This window comes from Elgaria multicarinata, chromosome 2, assembly GCF_023053635.1.
Source record: "Elgaria multicarinata webbii isolate HBS135686 ecotype San Diego chromosome 2, rElgMul1.1.pri, whole genome shotgun sequence".
In the NCBI taxonomy this organism is placed as follows: domain Eukaryota; kingdom Metazoa; phylum Chordata; class Lepidosauria; order Squamata; family Anguidae; genus Elgaria; species Elgaria multicarinata.
In genome coordinates this window covers 171,542,841-171,559,087 of record NC_086172.1, presented here as the reverse complement: position 1 = coordinate 171,559,087, position 16,247 = coordinate 171,542,841, and the positions used below count along the sequence as shown (strand labels likewise).

General features: G+C 44.9%; 1 protein-coding gene across 1 annotated transcript in view; it reads right to left on the bottom strand.

Moving 5' to 3' along the window:
* Positions 1-16,247, bottom strand: part of ESR2 (estrogen receptor 2) — a 93,117-nt gene that overhangs the window by 28,018 nt on the left and 48,852 nt on the right. The window contains exons 5-6 of the mRNA XM_063118141.1: positions 10,243-10,542; positions 1,429-1,567 (exon numbers count right to left, since the gene is read on the bottom strand). Coding sequence (XP_062974211.1) covers positions 1,429-1,567; positions 10,243-10,542 — 439 coding nt within the window. The remainder of the gene's footprint in view (positions 1-1,428; positions 1,568-10,242; positions 10,543-16,247) is intronic.

The window sequence follows — 16,247 nt, the reverse complement described above, 5'->3', positions numbered from 1 at the left end:
AAGCCTTGCCTGGGAAATTGACAGAGTGGCCTGATCTGTATCAGGATATGCACAGGGTCAAACTAAAGGTCAACCCTGGGTACATCTTGATGAGGGGTTTGCTCCAGAGTAGATTTGGAGTGGCGGCAGGTCATCTATATGATGCAGACGCCATCCTGAAGCCATCCAGGGACAAACCCCCAAAACACCGCTTAAAAAAAGTCGGGCACTTACCCTGACTTTTTTTTCCCTTGCGGAGGCATGTCACAGCCGATAGCAACCCCTGATTGGTTGCCATTGGCTGGACAGGGAAGGGGGCGAACCCTTCGGGAGCTCCAAGTCAGGACAGCCAAGTCTGGGCAGGGCGCGCCCCTCTCTTCCTCCCTCTCCAGCTGCCCCATTTTTTCCCCACCCCACCTTGGTTTTTTAAAAGTTTTTTTTATGCATGGTATGGAGAATGTGGATAGGGAGACATTTTTCTCCCTCTCTCAAAATACTAGAACCTGAGGGCATCCCATGAAACTGATTGGCGGGAGACCCAGGACAAATAAAAGGAAGGACTTCTTCACACAGCGCATAGTTAAATTATGGAACTCACAACCACAAGATGTAGTACTGGCCACCAATCTGGATGGCTTCAAAAGGGGGTTGGATACATTCCTGGAGGGGAAGGCTATCAATGGCTACTAGCCCTGATAGTTGTGTGCTATCTCCAGTATTCGAGGCAATAAGCCTGTGTGCGCTAGTTGCTGGGGAACATGGGTGGGTAGGGTGCTGTTGCACCATGTCCTGCTTGCTCATCCCTGGTCAATGGCTGGTTGGCCGCTGTGTGAACAGAGTGCTGGACTAGATGGACCCTTGGTCTGATCCAGCCTGGCTCTTTCTATGTTCTTATGTTCTTATCTGTTCATAAATAAAAAATACAAAAAGGGGAGGGTGACAGGAATGGGGCCCGTTCCTTCTCCCACCTCATTGTTTAAAGTTTTTTTTATCTGGAAATGCAAAGCTTATAGATAAAAACAAATTTAAAACAGTGGGGAGAGGAACAGGGCAGCCAGAGGGAGGTCAGAGGGAGGAGAGCTGGTTCGGGTGCTGTGTGTCCCCCTCTGCCTCCCCCTCTAGTTACCTCTTTCCTCCCCCCCCCTCGGCCCCATGCCTGGCACAGCGGTGGTGGTGACGGCAACTCTGCACTCATGCTCCTTCCCATGCAGATGCCGGGAAGGAGTGCAAATGCATGAGCCCAAGGCCACGCAGCACCAACGCGCTGTCGTCAAGACAGGCAGGGCCCGATTGCCTGCTCGGGAACGAAGAGAGGATGGAAGATTATGGCTTTGTAGACTGGTTTGAAATGAAGGCCAAACATACAGTTTTGGAGGCATTACAATTCGATCTACAAGTCGCCAACTCTCTGTGACAGTCCCCTTACCCCAAAGATACTTATTTTCTCACCTGTCGAGCGCAAGATCTGGTGCAAAGATGAGCTTGCCAGGATGATTGATGGATCTCCACATCAAGCCCACCATTAACACTTCCAACCAACAGCTTTCCAAAAGCCTGACTTGATCATATAGGCTGAGCTCTATAAAGCCTTTTAAAAAGAAGAAGTAAACATGACATTATAAAACATCCAGGTATCCATTCCTCTTGTTTGAAAACAGAAAAGTGAATTTTTAAAAGAACCAAATTATTTCAGACAAAATAGCTTCCTCCACATCTTTGAGTAACATTTAACATTAGAAAAACAGGGAACTTTCCCAGGCTTTTGGCTGTTAATCATTTGGTCACACTAGACTTTTAGAGTTGTGTGCCTTCCTCTCCAGTATTTATTTTCACTATTTATGTACCACTCCACATTCTTCGTGTGGCGCAGAGTGGTAAGCGGTAGTTACTGCAGCCGAAACTCTCCCCACGGCCTCAGTTCGATCCCAGCGGAAGCTGGTTCTCAGGCAGCCGGCTCAGGTCGACTCAGCCTTCCATCCTTCCGAGGTCGGTAAAATGAGTACCCAGCTAGCTGGGGGAAAGGTAACCGCGACTGGGGAAGGCAATGGCAAACCACCCCGCTACAAGCCTTCCAAGAAAATGTCAGCGAAAGCAGGTGTCCCTCTAGGAGTCAGTAATGACTCAAGTGCTTGCACGAGAGGTTCCTTTCCTTTTCCACATCTGAACAGATTCCAAAGCAGTGAACAATAAAAGATAAAAAGAATTAAAACACCACATTAAAACTCTGTGCATTGTATGTATGAGAATAATGAGTGTGGATTATGTGTGAGAATGGGTGTGCATGTACGTATATGAATGCATATAACCATGGGTTATCGTGTTGTCTGAATGCAGCATGTTTTTCCACAAGGTGAGTTAATGTGTTGTCTGAACGCAGTGCGTTTTCTGCAGGGTGTGTTATCATGTTTACTGAACACAGCATGTTTTCTGCAGGGTGGCCTGTTAACCATGTGGTGTGGTTTATTTTTCCCAAACAAGCCACCTTGAGAACCCATGGCTTGTTGTTGGGTTGTTCAGGGTAATTAACAAGCCATGCAGCAATGGTTAACAAGCAACCCCGTGGAAAATGCACTGCGTTCAGACAACATGATAACCCACCCTGTGGAAAATGTGCTGAGTTCAGAAAACATGATAACCCATGGTTCAGCAACAACCCACACTGGATGGCTTAGCATATTGTGTGAACTCAGCAATATGTGTGTATGTATGTATGAGAGAGGGTGGCCCCACCCACTTTAGTTTTGACACCACCCCCTTTTTGTGAATGGCCACACCTACCTTTGTTATACAGCCCGTGGAAGGTTCGATAGAAAGGAATGTGGCTCTTTTCTTGGGCCAAAAAAGCCCCACCCCCACCCCTCTGTCTTAGATGATGCATTAATTATTGTAATAAGTGGCACTTTGTTTGAATTACGTGAATGTTTGGACATTGTATCAATCATAAATAATGTTAATAGATACAATGATGATTTGTAGCTTTATGATATTCAGATGTTCATTTTGCATCCAATTAAAGTAGGTTTGCTTACCTAGTAAATCAGCATTCATGGTTACTCATGAATTCCTCATCATTAAATACTACACATTAAACTATACAATATATTTACTGTGTTGATATTCCACATACTTAAATATGCTGTTATTTACTGCCGCCATTTGGAGGGGGATGTGGGTTAGGGGAGGACCATGCTTTGACCAAGGTTATCTCTCTGCAACTCTGGGAAGGCGAGGAGACTAACCTCTCCTTCCTCAACTCTAATGTTTCGCCCCATCACACAACTCCTCACTGGATGCCTTGATTTTCCATATGTATTGGTATCTGTACATCACCAGTCCTCTAACCATTGGGGGAGGTTCAAAACATTATTTGTCTTTTGATTTACAAACGCCTATCCTTCTCATACCTAGGGAGTCCCCTGGGTACACAGAAATGATCCCCTTCTCTTTGGGTAGCCTTGTTCCACTTCCAAACCGATAGGCATTCAACCACCTGAATTTGCTGTCAGAGGGAATGATTAGATGGTCTGCTGGTATATCATACACCAGCTGCGCCCCTTCCTAGAGTCGGAAGACCTAAAGACCGTTGTGCACGCGCTGGTAACTCTGAGGCTCGACTTCTGCAATGCGCTCTACATAGGGCTACCTTTGTGCCTAGTCTGGAAACTTCAACTAGTTCAAAATAAGGCAGCCAGGTTGGTCACTGGTACACTTAGGGGTGACCACATTACACCAACTCCAAAATCACTCCACTGGCTGCCAATTAGTTTCCGGGCGAAGTATAAAGTGTTGATTATCACCTTTAAAGCCCTACATGGTTTGGGTCCAGGCTACCTGCGGGATCGCCTTCTCCCGTACAATCCGCCCCGCACACTCAGGTCCTCTGGGAAGAATTTACTCCAGCCAACAAAAACAAGGCTGACAACTGTTACCCAGAGGATCCTTTCTTCTGCCACTCCCAGTTTGTAGAATAGCTTGCTGGGAGAGATCCATTAACTTAACAGTCTTCTGGAATTTAAGAAAGCCATAAAGACTCTGGCCTTCCTTCGTCCCACATCAGTCCGTTGGTCTCTGTTCACCACTCTGCCGCTAAGATCATCTTCTTGGCCCGCCGCTCTGACCATGTCACTCCACTTCTGAAATCTCTTCATTGGCTTCCAATTCACTCCAGAATCCAATATAAACTTCTCCTGTTGACCTTCAAAGCTTTTCACAGCCTAGCTCCTGCTTATCTCTCCTCTCTCATCTCACACTATTGCCCCGCTCGTGCTCTCCGCTCCTCTGATGCCATGCTTCTCGCCTGCCCAAGGACCTCTACTTCCCTTACTCGGCTTCATCCTTTTTCTTCTGCTGCCCCTTACGCCTGGAATGCTCTTCCAGAACACTTGAGAACTACAAACTCAATCACAGCTTTTAAAACTCAGCTAAAAACTTTTCTGTTCCCTATAGCTTTTAAATATTGAGTTTGTTCTGACTCTATACTGTTTAGCTTCACCCTACCCAGTGCCTGTTTACACTTCCCTGTGCCTGTTTGCATTCTCTTTCCCTCCTTATTGTTTACTACAACTTTATTAGATTGTAAGCCTATGCGGCAGGGCCTTGCTATTTACTGTGTAATCTGTACAGCACCATGTACATTGATGGTGCTATAGAAATAAATAATAATAAAAAAAAGGTCTACCCAGCTGAACTTTAAGAACTTTTTAATGGTGTGCTGCTTTTAATGATGCACTGGTTTTAAACGTTTGAATTAGCTGTATGTATTTTATGGTGTTTTTATTTGTGTTGTACCCCGCCTCGATCCAGAGAGAGAGGCGGGTAACAAATAAAATTATTATTATTATTATTATTATTATTATTATTATTATTATTATTATTATTATACCAGCTCCTTAGCTGAAACTGGTTTTTGTAGGACGGGCTTTTTGTTGTTATTTTTAATAGAAGACGATGCTTGTACTGTTGGCCGGCAGGATGCAATCTGCTTACAGGCAGTAATATCAGCAGAAGGATTTCTTTTGCGCAGAGCTATCTTTCATGAGCAATATTTTCCTGGGCAGGGAAAGAAAAACATGCAGAAACAGGTACAAGAAAAGGGTCGGCCGCACTACTGCCACTTGGAAACCTTAGTGGCATGACCCAACGCTCTGCTACGTGACCCCTGTTGTTTGTGCCCTGACTTCATGTCCTCTCAAACCAGCATCGGCATTACCAAGTTGCTAAATAAGGGACCCAGACTGTCCTTATTAAAATGAGGGTCATCAGGAGATTTATGGATGAGGATCAACCCTACATGATCTCCCGCATTATATGCTGTTTCCCAAGAGGGGAAACGGTGGAATGAATTGGGAATGAGTCAGTGGCTGTTCTAGCCAGGCAATGACAGCAAAGCCTTATGGGGAGAAGTGAAAATTTAACTAAGACGACATCTTTGTGGAGAGGCTAAAAGTGGAAGATTTAAAACTTTAATAGGACAAGGGAGGAGGAAGAAGAGGAAAGAAGGGTAGAGAGATGTGCAGTAAAAGCACTGAGGAGTAAACTACACATTAGAACATAAGTAGAGCCTTGCTGGATCAGACCAAGGGTCCATCTAGTCCAGCACTCTGTTCACACAGTGGCCAACCATCGGCCAGGGACCGACAAAGCAGGACATGGTGCAACAGCACCCTCCCCCCACATTCCCCAGAAACTGGGGTATATAGGATTACTGCCTCCGATACTGGAGGTAGCACTTAGCCATCAGGACTAGTAGCCATTGATAGCCTTCCCCTCCAGGAATTTACCAAACCCTCTTTTAAAGCCATCCAAATTGGTGGCCATCACTACATCTTGTGGTAGTGAGTTCCATAGTTTAAGTATAAGAAGATAAGAAGAGCCATGCTGGATCAGACCAAGGGTCCATCTAGTCCAGCACTCTGTTCACATAGTGGCCAACGAGCTGTTGACCAGGAACTCACAAGCAGGACACGAGTGCAACAGCACCCTCCCACCCATGTTCCCCAGCAACTGGTGTATACAGGCTTACTGCCTCTGATACTGGAGATTGCACTTGGCTATCAGGACTAGTAGCCATTAATAGCCTTCCCCTCCAGGAATTTACCCAATCCCCTTTTAAAGCCATCCTGATTGGTGGCCATCACTACATCTCGGGTTAGTGAATTCCATAGTTTGACTATGCGCTGTGTGAAGAAGTCGTTCCTTTTATCTGTCCTGAATCTCCCACCAATCAGCTTCATGGGATGACCCCATTGGGTTCTAGTATTATAGGAGAGCGAGAAATGCCTCCCTATCCACCTTCTCCACCCCATGAATAATTTTGGAGGCTAAGGCTAGCAATGGCTACTAGTCATGATGGCTGTATATCACCTCCAGAATCAGGAGTACTATGCCTCTTAATCCCAGTTATTGGAAACACACGTGGAAGGGTGCTGTTGCATTTGTGTCCTGCTTGTGGATTTTCCATGGCCATCTTATTGGCCACTGCGTGAACAGAATCCTGGGCTAAATAAGTCTTTCATAAAACTATTGCTTCACATTCCTTCATGATACCAGACCTATTGCTCCTTTATGCATTGCAAGGGAATATGGGGTAGCTATATGGGGAGAAGCAGGAATGGAAGAACACAACTGTGTAGTTGTGGCAATGAGTGAATTTTATGGACGTATCCTACTTCTGAAATCAAGATGGGAGTTAAAACTGCTACTCTATAGAAAGGTTGCTGTGTGAATGCTAATCGACTTTGAAAAGATGCGTGTTAATATCTGCAATACGAAATGTTCAGTATGATGGCACTTTTATTCACACACCCCTCCCGGGCTCTCACATTACAGATGCACTTTGCAACATAAATACAAAATGCTAACTTGGTTTTAAAATTTGAATTTCATTACCATTCCTCCCAGAGTCAGATTAAACGAGAAAAATAGATCAATCTGAAATTAAAGGGAACGCTATTTTCAAGGATGAATACTTGTGAAAAGAGGGGGTTGATCCTGGTTTAGTCATAGACCCACTGAAATTAGTAAGTTAAATTTGTCACAACTAAATTAAGTTTCATTAACTTCTAAGCATGATTAAGTCTGGATTTAACCCAGAAAAGTTTGGTTGTTTTTTTTTACCATGTAGGCGAGAAATTAATATAATATTCCTAACAGCAGAACTTACTACATTAGGGGTGTGGGGACGGGGAAGAGAAATCAAACCAAATTCACACACATTTCTACCACCATTGCTTTGAGTGATCAAATAAGAAATAGTACAATGTGAAAATAGATTCCTCTCCAACCTGAGTGCAAATGCCTGGCATTTTCCAACGATTAAACTAAAATTATTCATCACTAGGGCTCCTATTCAAGACCTTAGTGACTTTAAATTTCATATAAGACCTTAGAGGAGAGATAATGAGAGCCAGTGCGGTGTAGTGGCTAAGGTGTTGGGCTGGGAGTCGGGAGATCCGGGTTCTAGTCCCCACTCGGCCACGGAAACCCACTGGGTGACTTTGGGCCAGTCACAGTCTCTCAGCCCAGCCTACCTCACAGGGTTGTTGTGAGGATAAAATGGAGAGGAGGAGGATTATGTGCACCGCCTTGGGTTCCTTGGAGGAAAAAAGGCGGGATATAAATGAAATAAAGTTGTTGAAATTCTGATCCTTTGCTTTATTTGTTATTAGCAGTTCTCAATTGTCCTGCTGCGTCAGATGCCTTAGAAAGATTAGAAATTGCAATACTACACAATAATGAAACAGCAGAAGCGTTGATTCCATCACCTGAGTCTAAAAGTCAACGTGTTCTGAAGCCCCAACTTTAACTTAATGATTTATTTATTTTACGATGGATTAATTCTATTCACCGTGACTAAATCACCCAAATAAATAAATAAGTAAATAAATAAATAAATTCTACCCAAATAGATGTCACAACATCAGAAATTGTTGTGTCTATTTCTATAGGGTCGTTAGCTGCATGCCCTGATCATAAAAATATGTATGAATGTGATACCAAAAAAGAAAAACTAGCACAATTTATTTGATTAGTGTTGTTATTAGTTTTATTATATTTTATTTATTTTAAACTATTGTTGCAAGCCGCCTTGAGAATGTCAGTCAAGAGTCAAGAGTAAAACATTGCAGAACTAATAGAAGCAATATGAATAAGAATAATTCTGCAAGCAGCTCATGTAAAAACATCCAATATAAAATATTTAGAATTGTGCAACTGGAGTCTTGATCTCCCTTTTTACTTTCCTATTCATTCAGCGAGGGTCACACGGGCGTTGCTCCCAGTGGAGCATCTCCCAAATGATATAAGGAGTTTCCATATACATAGCCAGCCTATGACTGGGTTTGGACAACACGATAACCAACGGTGGGTTAAATAGTCAACGGTGGGTTATTGTGTCACCTGTCGGGACTTTTTCACACCACGGTTGGTTATTCGGCCGAAATAACCAACGCAAATCACCAACGTTGACTGGCCGACGAGACCACATCACGCCCGTCCTTTTCCAACTTCATTGGCTGTCAGTCCAGGTTCGGGCCCGATTCAAAGTGCTGGTATTAACATTTAAAGCCCTAAACGGCTTGGGGCCAGGATATCTGAAGGAACGCCTCCTCCGGTATGTACCTGCCCGGACACTAAGGTCATCCTCAGGGGTCCTTCTCCGCGAGCCCCTGCCAAAGGAAGTGAGGCAGGGGGCTACCAGGAGCAGGGCCTTCTCTGCTGTGGCACCCCGGCTGTGGAATGAGCTCCCTAAGAAGGTTCGCTTGGCACCTACATTATATGCTTTTAGACGCCAGGTGAAGACCTTTTTATTCTCCCAGCATTTTAACAGTCTATAAATAAATTTTAACTTGGTGTTTTAAATTTGTAATTTTGCATTGCTGCTGTTTTTATCTGGTTGAGCTTTTATATTGTATTTTATATTATGTTTTTATACTGTTGTTTTATACTTTGAATGGTTTTAATTTTTGTGAACCGCCCAGAGAGCTCCGGCTATTGGGTGGTATAGAAATGTAATAAATAAATAAATAAATAAATAAACGTTGTGCAGAGTTGATTATTTGAACAATCGTTGGTTATCGTGTCGTGTGTCAGGCACCGTGTTGACTATTTCATTGCACACAGTTCGCTATTTTCGGTGACTACAGAGTCCTCTGGCAAGAGTGGCCAAAGCGGTGGCTGCTACTCTAGTCCAGCCAGCAGAACTCCCAATGGCTGATGGGATACTAGCGGGAGGACTGAGGGGGGAGAGAGGGAGGGGGATGTGTCAATCCAATGCACTGCTGACTAATAGTCAACTTAATGCTGGCCTTAATCCACACCACGGTTGTTTATAATCCTGTTGTGTGAGGAGTACCCCTTCAGTAATCAACCATAGAGTTGACTACTAACCCACCAATGACTACTGTGATGTCCGAACGCAGCCTTTCAGTCCATCAAGCCCAGCAGCACTGGCTTTTCCGACTGGCAGTGGTTCCTCTCCTTCTCCTGCATATTCCATTCCCTTCTCTTGCTACCTGAACCTTTTAACTACAAATACCAAGGACAGAACCAAAAACCTTCTGCCACCGCGCAATGGGCTCAGACAGGTTGAATAACCAAATGCCAACGGAATGGGGATGATATTTCTCCTGTTTCAAGATCTAAAATACTCATTATTATTATTTTTAATAAATAATTTATTAAACGCTATTTAACAAAGCGGTTTAAAAAAGTTAAATATATATATACATATAAAAACATACAAGTCAGAAGCGTTTCTAATAAATACACAAACACTATTTCTGTAGATGCCGAACCGAGCTTGTTTCCTTCAATTTACTGGGGTCAGAGGAAGATTTGTTAAACCAAAGTTGGATACTCATGTATTAAAACAGGGATGCAGAACTTCAGGCCCAGGGGGCCAAATCCAGTTTTCTGGTGTTCCCCCAGAAGACCACGCCCCTTCTTCCCCTGGCCCTCCCCCCCCCCCAAACACCAATCGTTGGGTGGTTTCCCGACTTCTCTGGAGTTTTTCTTCCCATTCTAAATGTCAAAATACCTCTTCTAAAGAATAGTTACTGGCAGCAAGAGCATTAAGCGAAAACATACTGGTTCTTTTGGTGGGTTTGGGCCCAGCCATTTTTTGCATTCAGCCACACCCACCGATGGAATCTGCTTTTCCAAAATGTAATTCAGCCCTCGGTCCGAAAGAAATTCTGCATCCCTGTCTTAAACGTTACACTGCACACGTTTCACTGTGAGAAGTTGAGTTTTCAGCATCCTTACCAGGAATCTTTTTGGCCCAGCCAATCATGTGGACCAGTTCTTTGTCTGCAAGTTTTGTCAAGGACATCATCATAGAAGCTTCCGTAAATGGTTTGTTGGGACGACTCACCAACACGTTCGGCGGCTCAGCTTCAAGTAATATGGAAACGAACTGTTCCGGGGTCAGTGTGTTGACAACGACCTCTTTCACTTGGATTATGCTTTCGTTGCTCTTTTTCACTTTGCTTACACAATGCATCGAATCTTCTGAGTTGCGATGGCGGCGTACGATACGATATCCGCAGCGCTCTCTTCTTGAACCTGAAATTTAAAACATTCCAGAGCTATACAATGCATCCATCTCAGGCCATAGCTAGACCTACCTGAAAGTCCGGGGGAGAGGAGGGGAGACCTCGCATTGCGATTAACGCGAGATCTCGCCCTCATTTACACGTAAGGTGCGATGAGAGAGGAAGAGAGGTGTCACGCCCACCATTTTTAAAATTTTCTTAAAGGGAGAGGAGTGCATGAACGGTCATGCGCAGAGGTGTTTTTTTAAATTTAATTGCATTTCCCCACTCCCCCCACGCTAACCCCGATGGGCGCAGTGCTCCTGAGGAGCGCTGTGCCCCGTGCACAGAGCCGGGTAAACCCATGGAAACAGGCCACACACTCCGCGGTCTTGGGCTCAACCCGAGACTGCGGAAAAAGCAGGCCCAAAGGGGAAGGCTGTATCCCGGGGCAAGAGAGGGATGATCCCTACCTGATCCCGGGATCCCCTTTGTGTCATGTGGATGCACAGGGACGATCCCGGGGTTCGCCCCGGGATATAGCCTGGTCTAGCTAAGGCATCAATATCCCATTAACTCAGAAGTGGGCCTCTTATGGACCTCCAGATGTCATTGGATTCCTGCACTGAGCAGGGGGTTGGACTCGATGGCCTTATACGCCCCTTCCAACTCTACTATTCTATGAACTGCAACACCCATCAGCCCTCACTGGGTTGGGCTGATGGGAGTTGCATTCCAACAACACTTGGAGGACGGTAACCCAATCAACAAATTTCCCTTGTGAAGAATCAAGGTCTAATCATGATTTTATAAATGCCTAACTGAAGAGCCCAAAAACATCATATTGTCAATCTAATTTCCCAGTGCATTCTGCAATCAGCATTCAAGTTGCAGATACCGAGACCCAAACACCATACACATATTGTCAGGAAACAGCACATGGAAACAAGAGAAGAGCTATCAGAATCTCAGAGACCCATGTAATGAGTTCAAGTCACAATCCGTTAATTATCAGCTGTGTTCTGGACAAAACCAGCGTCCAGAAGAGAAGAGCCTTTGCAATACAGAAAGAAGAACAGAATGTCCAGGAACAAAGGCACAACTTAAATCTAGTTTTGCATAAAGTTATCTTGATATAGTTACACAACCACATACAAAGAACACAGCCTCCATTTTATATTTACAAAAATGGGAGATACTTTATTGATTGTTTCATCCTGGGAGCCCTAGGGACAATCATAGGTGCAACCAGAACCCATCACAGTACCTAGAAGAGCTTAATTTGAATGTCTGCAACCTCCTCTTCCCCTTTTGTGTCTTAAGACTCTACTAAATGCAGACTCCGTAGCTTCAACATCTATCAGTTTTTCTCTCCCCACCCCCCCAGTTTAATTACCATCTAGCCTGATGAAGCGTTCTGGCGAACCCAAAAGCTTGCACACTCATTTGTGGCCTTTAGGTTGGCCTAATAAATCCCTAATATGTATTTTGGTAGTTTTTTTATGGCCAACAGTGCTACTTTTGCTTTTCCTGTGCCGATTGATTCAGATAGGTCCGCAGATGCTTCCAGACAGAGGGCTTCTAGCACAGATGGGGGAGTGTTGCACAGCTCTTCTACCTTTTTCTCTTTAATGAATTTCCGACAGTGAGAGAAAAGACGGAAGAAGCAGTGGGTATAAACAGGACCGTTATTAAGTGGAGGATGACAACATCTAGACCAGCACTGCGTAACTCTGGGGGATCGGGGGGGGGATCACCTTTATTTATTTATTTATTTTATTTATTTATTTACAAGATTTATAGATGCTCCCCATGGAAAATTTCGGAGCGGTTTACAAGATAATGACCCGGCTGGCGAGGAGGAAGGTGGGTGGCGGCGGCAAGGACGCCTCTTCCTCGTCTCTTCGAAAGGCAAGCTACACGATCGCTTTGGGGGCGCACTGGGGTTGCATGGAAGCTCCCTCAGTACGACGTGTGGAATCCCCCCAGGAAAAATGACGTTTTCAGGAGGTGCTGAAAGGAACACAACGTTGGCGCCTGCCTGACCTCCATCCTTTGACACACACACACACCTGGACCCCCTGTGGGCTGCAATTCTATCACTGCACTACTGAATTCCCCCATGGAATTCCACCTTTCCCCCCTTGGAGGAGGCTGATCAACAATAAAAATATAAAAATAACTTTGTTACCTAATTCTCTTTCCTCTAGCTTGCTCCAGAGTCAATGAACCTGTTCATCAGGTATACAATTATAGTAGTGTGTGTGTATGTGTATTCAGAGTTGGCTTTGACTTCTCAAATATGTATAAGCTTTTACTGCCATCTGTAAGTTTGGTTTATAACATTGCCAGCACCGAGCAATGGGTACATTCCCAACAGTATGCTATTGCTGATTATTAATTGCCAAGGGATTTTCAGACTTAGTCCACCTATATTTAAAGATGCCACCATGGCATTTAAAGCTGTCCATAAATACAACTGAAATGGAGGGCTCATCTATACCAAGCTGGATATTCCACTATGACAGTGGTATGAAAGCTGTATATAAAAGGCAGGAGCCACACTACTGCTTTATTGTGACATTGAAGTGCACTGCAGGATCTACACTATTATTATTATTATTATTATTACTGCTTTATAGCGGTACTGAAGTGCACTGACAACTGTTGGGGCCCAGGACGCATCTACACCAAGCAGGATATAACACCATGAAAGTGGTATGAAAGCAGGATACGGTCTGTGTCAATGGGCCCCAACAGTTGTCAGTGTACTTCAATACCGCTATCAAGCAGCAGTGTGGCTCCTGCCTTTTATGTACCGCTTTCATTCCACTTTCATAGTGGAATATCCTGCTTGGTGTAGAGTCTTACCTCAAAACACAGCTTCAATTTATCAGTCCCTCCTCCTTGCACCCCAAGAACACTTAATCATTTTGCAAAGTAACTGTGTGCTTGTTGCCAGAAAACCAAGAGCTGAGCTGATTGTGGACAACAAACAAATATTTCTTGGCATTCTGGTGAAGCTCAGCAGGGTTTTTTGATCGGAGACATTTACTTGGGATTTAAAAGGCAGGCGTGCAGAACCCATTCCTCGTATTTCCCCTCAGCCTGCTTTGGAATCACAACGGGATTCCAGCTCTACGTGAAACCCAATGGGAGTCCTACAGGGTGGTTTTCGAGGGGAACTTAATCATTTGAAAAATATGGAGGAACGGGGTGTTCAAGATCCCCAAACCAGTGTTTGCTGCTATCTGTGAACTGGAAGATTTTCACACCAGAAGTAGTAAGAAGGAGGGTGCTTAAACTTCCCCCACATACCATTTTCCTTGGGAAACCTTCCCACCAGCTTCTTTCCCCCACTTGCCTGGAAAATACATTTCAGAACTGCAACAGGGGGTTGGGGTGGAGGAGAAGCAACCAGCAAATGTAGGTTGCAAAAGAAAGCAGAGGCGGAAAGGGTGAACTTGCCCACTGCTTCTCTTCTGAAAATGCCAGGGCACCAGCTATGACAAGAGAGAGGCAGGATGATAGAGAGTAACGGATGAAGTATGCAATTAAAGCATATAGTATGTACGTAGATATGCCGAACAATAATCATCTCGCAGAGATAAAGATGGGAAATGAGGTAACTGCACACTGCACTCTTTGAAACCCCTGTCACTATTTACTATGAAAGCTCTGGTTTCAACTGATTGAAACGAGCCCTCCTTAGCCATTGGGTTAGCTGCTGGGGTGTTATAGAATGTTTATGAGCATTCCAACTCCTCGGGCGTTTAAAGCACTGTCAGTCCAAAAGTCCTGCCCTAGGGCTTACTATGGGCTCATCTACACCAAGCAGGATATTCCACTACGAAAGCGGTATATAAAAGGCAGAAGCCACACTATTGCTTTATAGAGGTATTGAAGTGCACTGACAACTGTTGGGGCCCATTGACACATAACCTATACCTCTTTCATACCACTATATCCTGCTTGGTGTGGCTCCTACTTTTTATATACGGCTTTCATAGTAGAATATCCTGCTTAGTGTAGATGAGCCCTATATGTGGGGAGGAAGTGCAGCCAAACAGAGTTCTTGCAGGGTTTGCCTCAAATTGGTCATAGACTCTGGCCTTAGCTAGACCAGGCTTTATCATGGGGCAAACCCTGGGATCGTCCCTGTGTGTCCACATGACACACAGGGGATTCCCGGATCAGGGAGGGATCATCCCTCCCTTGCCCTGGGATACAGCCCTACCCTTTGGGCCCGCTTTTTCCGTGGTCATGGGCTGAGCCCAAGAACGTGGAACGTGTGGCCCGTTGCCATGGTTTGACTCACCTCTGCGCGGAGCCAGGAGCGCTACACCCATCGGGGGTAGGTGGGGGGGGAGCGGGGAAATTAAGTTAATTTTTTTTTAAAAAAACTACCTTTAGCGCATGAGCTTTCATGTGCTCTGTCTTCTTTTTTAAAAAATGGCGGGCACGACACCTCTCTTCCTGAGGTCGTTGCGCCTCACATGTAAACGGAGGAGGGATCTTGCGTTAATCGCAATGCGAGATCCTCCCTCCTCCATCGCGGACTATCAGGTAGGTCTCGCTAAGGCCTGTGTGTGTGTGTGTGTGTATGCATGATATGCATGTGCATGATATGTGTGCAAATCATATGCCTATTCAAGAAGGATGCAGACAAGCTGGAGCATGTTCAGAAGAGGGCAACCAGGATGATCAGAGGTCTAGAAACAAAGCCCTATGAAGAGAGACTGAAAGAACTGGGCATGTTTAGCCTGGAGAAGAGAAGATGGAGGGGAGACATGATAGCACTCTTCAAATACTTAAAGGGTTGTCACACAGAGGAGGGCCAGGATCTCTTCTCGATCCTCCCAGAGTGCAGGACACGGAATAACGGGCTCAAGTTAAAGGAAGCCAGATTCCAGCTGGACATCAGAAAAAACTTCCTGACTGTTAGAGCAGTGCGACGGTGGAATCAATTACTTAGGGAGGTTGTGGGCTCTCCCACACTAGAGGCATTCAAGAGGCAGCTGGACAACCATCTGTCAGGGATGCTTTAGGGTGGATTCCTGCATTGAGCAGGGGGTTGGACTCGATGGCCTTGTAGGCCCCTTCCAACTCTGCTATTCTATGATTCTATGATTCTATGAATGTTGTGTGAGTAATGTGAATGGGGAAGTAAGTGTATGAGAGAGAGTGAAAGGGGAAGGGAAGGGGGGGGAACACAAAGGAAGACACATCCGTTAATTTATTTTCTACAAAACGAAGCCAGAGTTGGAAAAATGCAGCAAGGCACATAGTGTTCCACATGGACACAGTCCTTCATCATTTCTTGGCCCAGCAACGGTTAGCGTAAATATGGAGCAGATCCAATCACTTACGCAGCCTGACCCAGGGGATCAGTTTAAGCTTCGGAAGCACGAGGAGTAACCCACACCGTTGCAAGAACTACATTCTTACCCTCTTCCTGCCAAGTGGAGCAAAGGTGGCAAATCTGGCCTTCGTTCGCTAGGAAACCCCACTGCCCCCCCACAAAAAAAGATCCAGAAGTTGCTGCTCTGGATGTGACCTCCATAACAGGAACAATGACTAGGATTGCTGGGCCACAACTTGGACTTAATGGCTATGATGTAGGAGAAGATTGTACTGCCATTACTGTTTCTGTCTGTCTGTCCGTCCATCCATTCACCCATCCATCCTGATTTATTATTTATTGCATTTATATCCCGCCTTTTTTCCGCCAAGGCA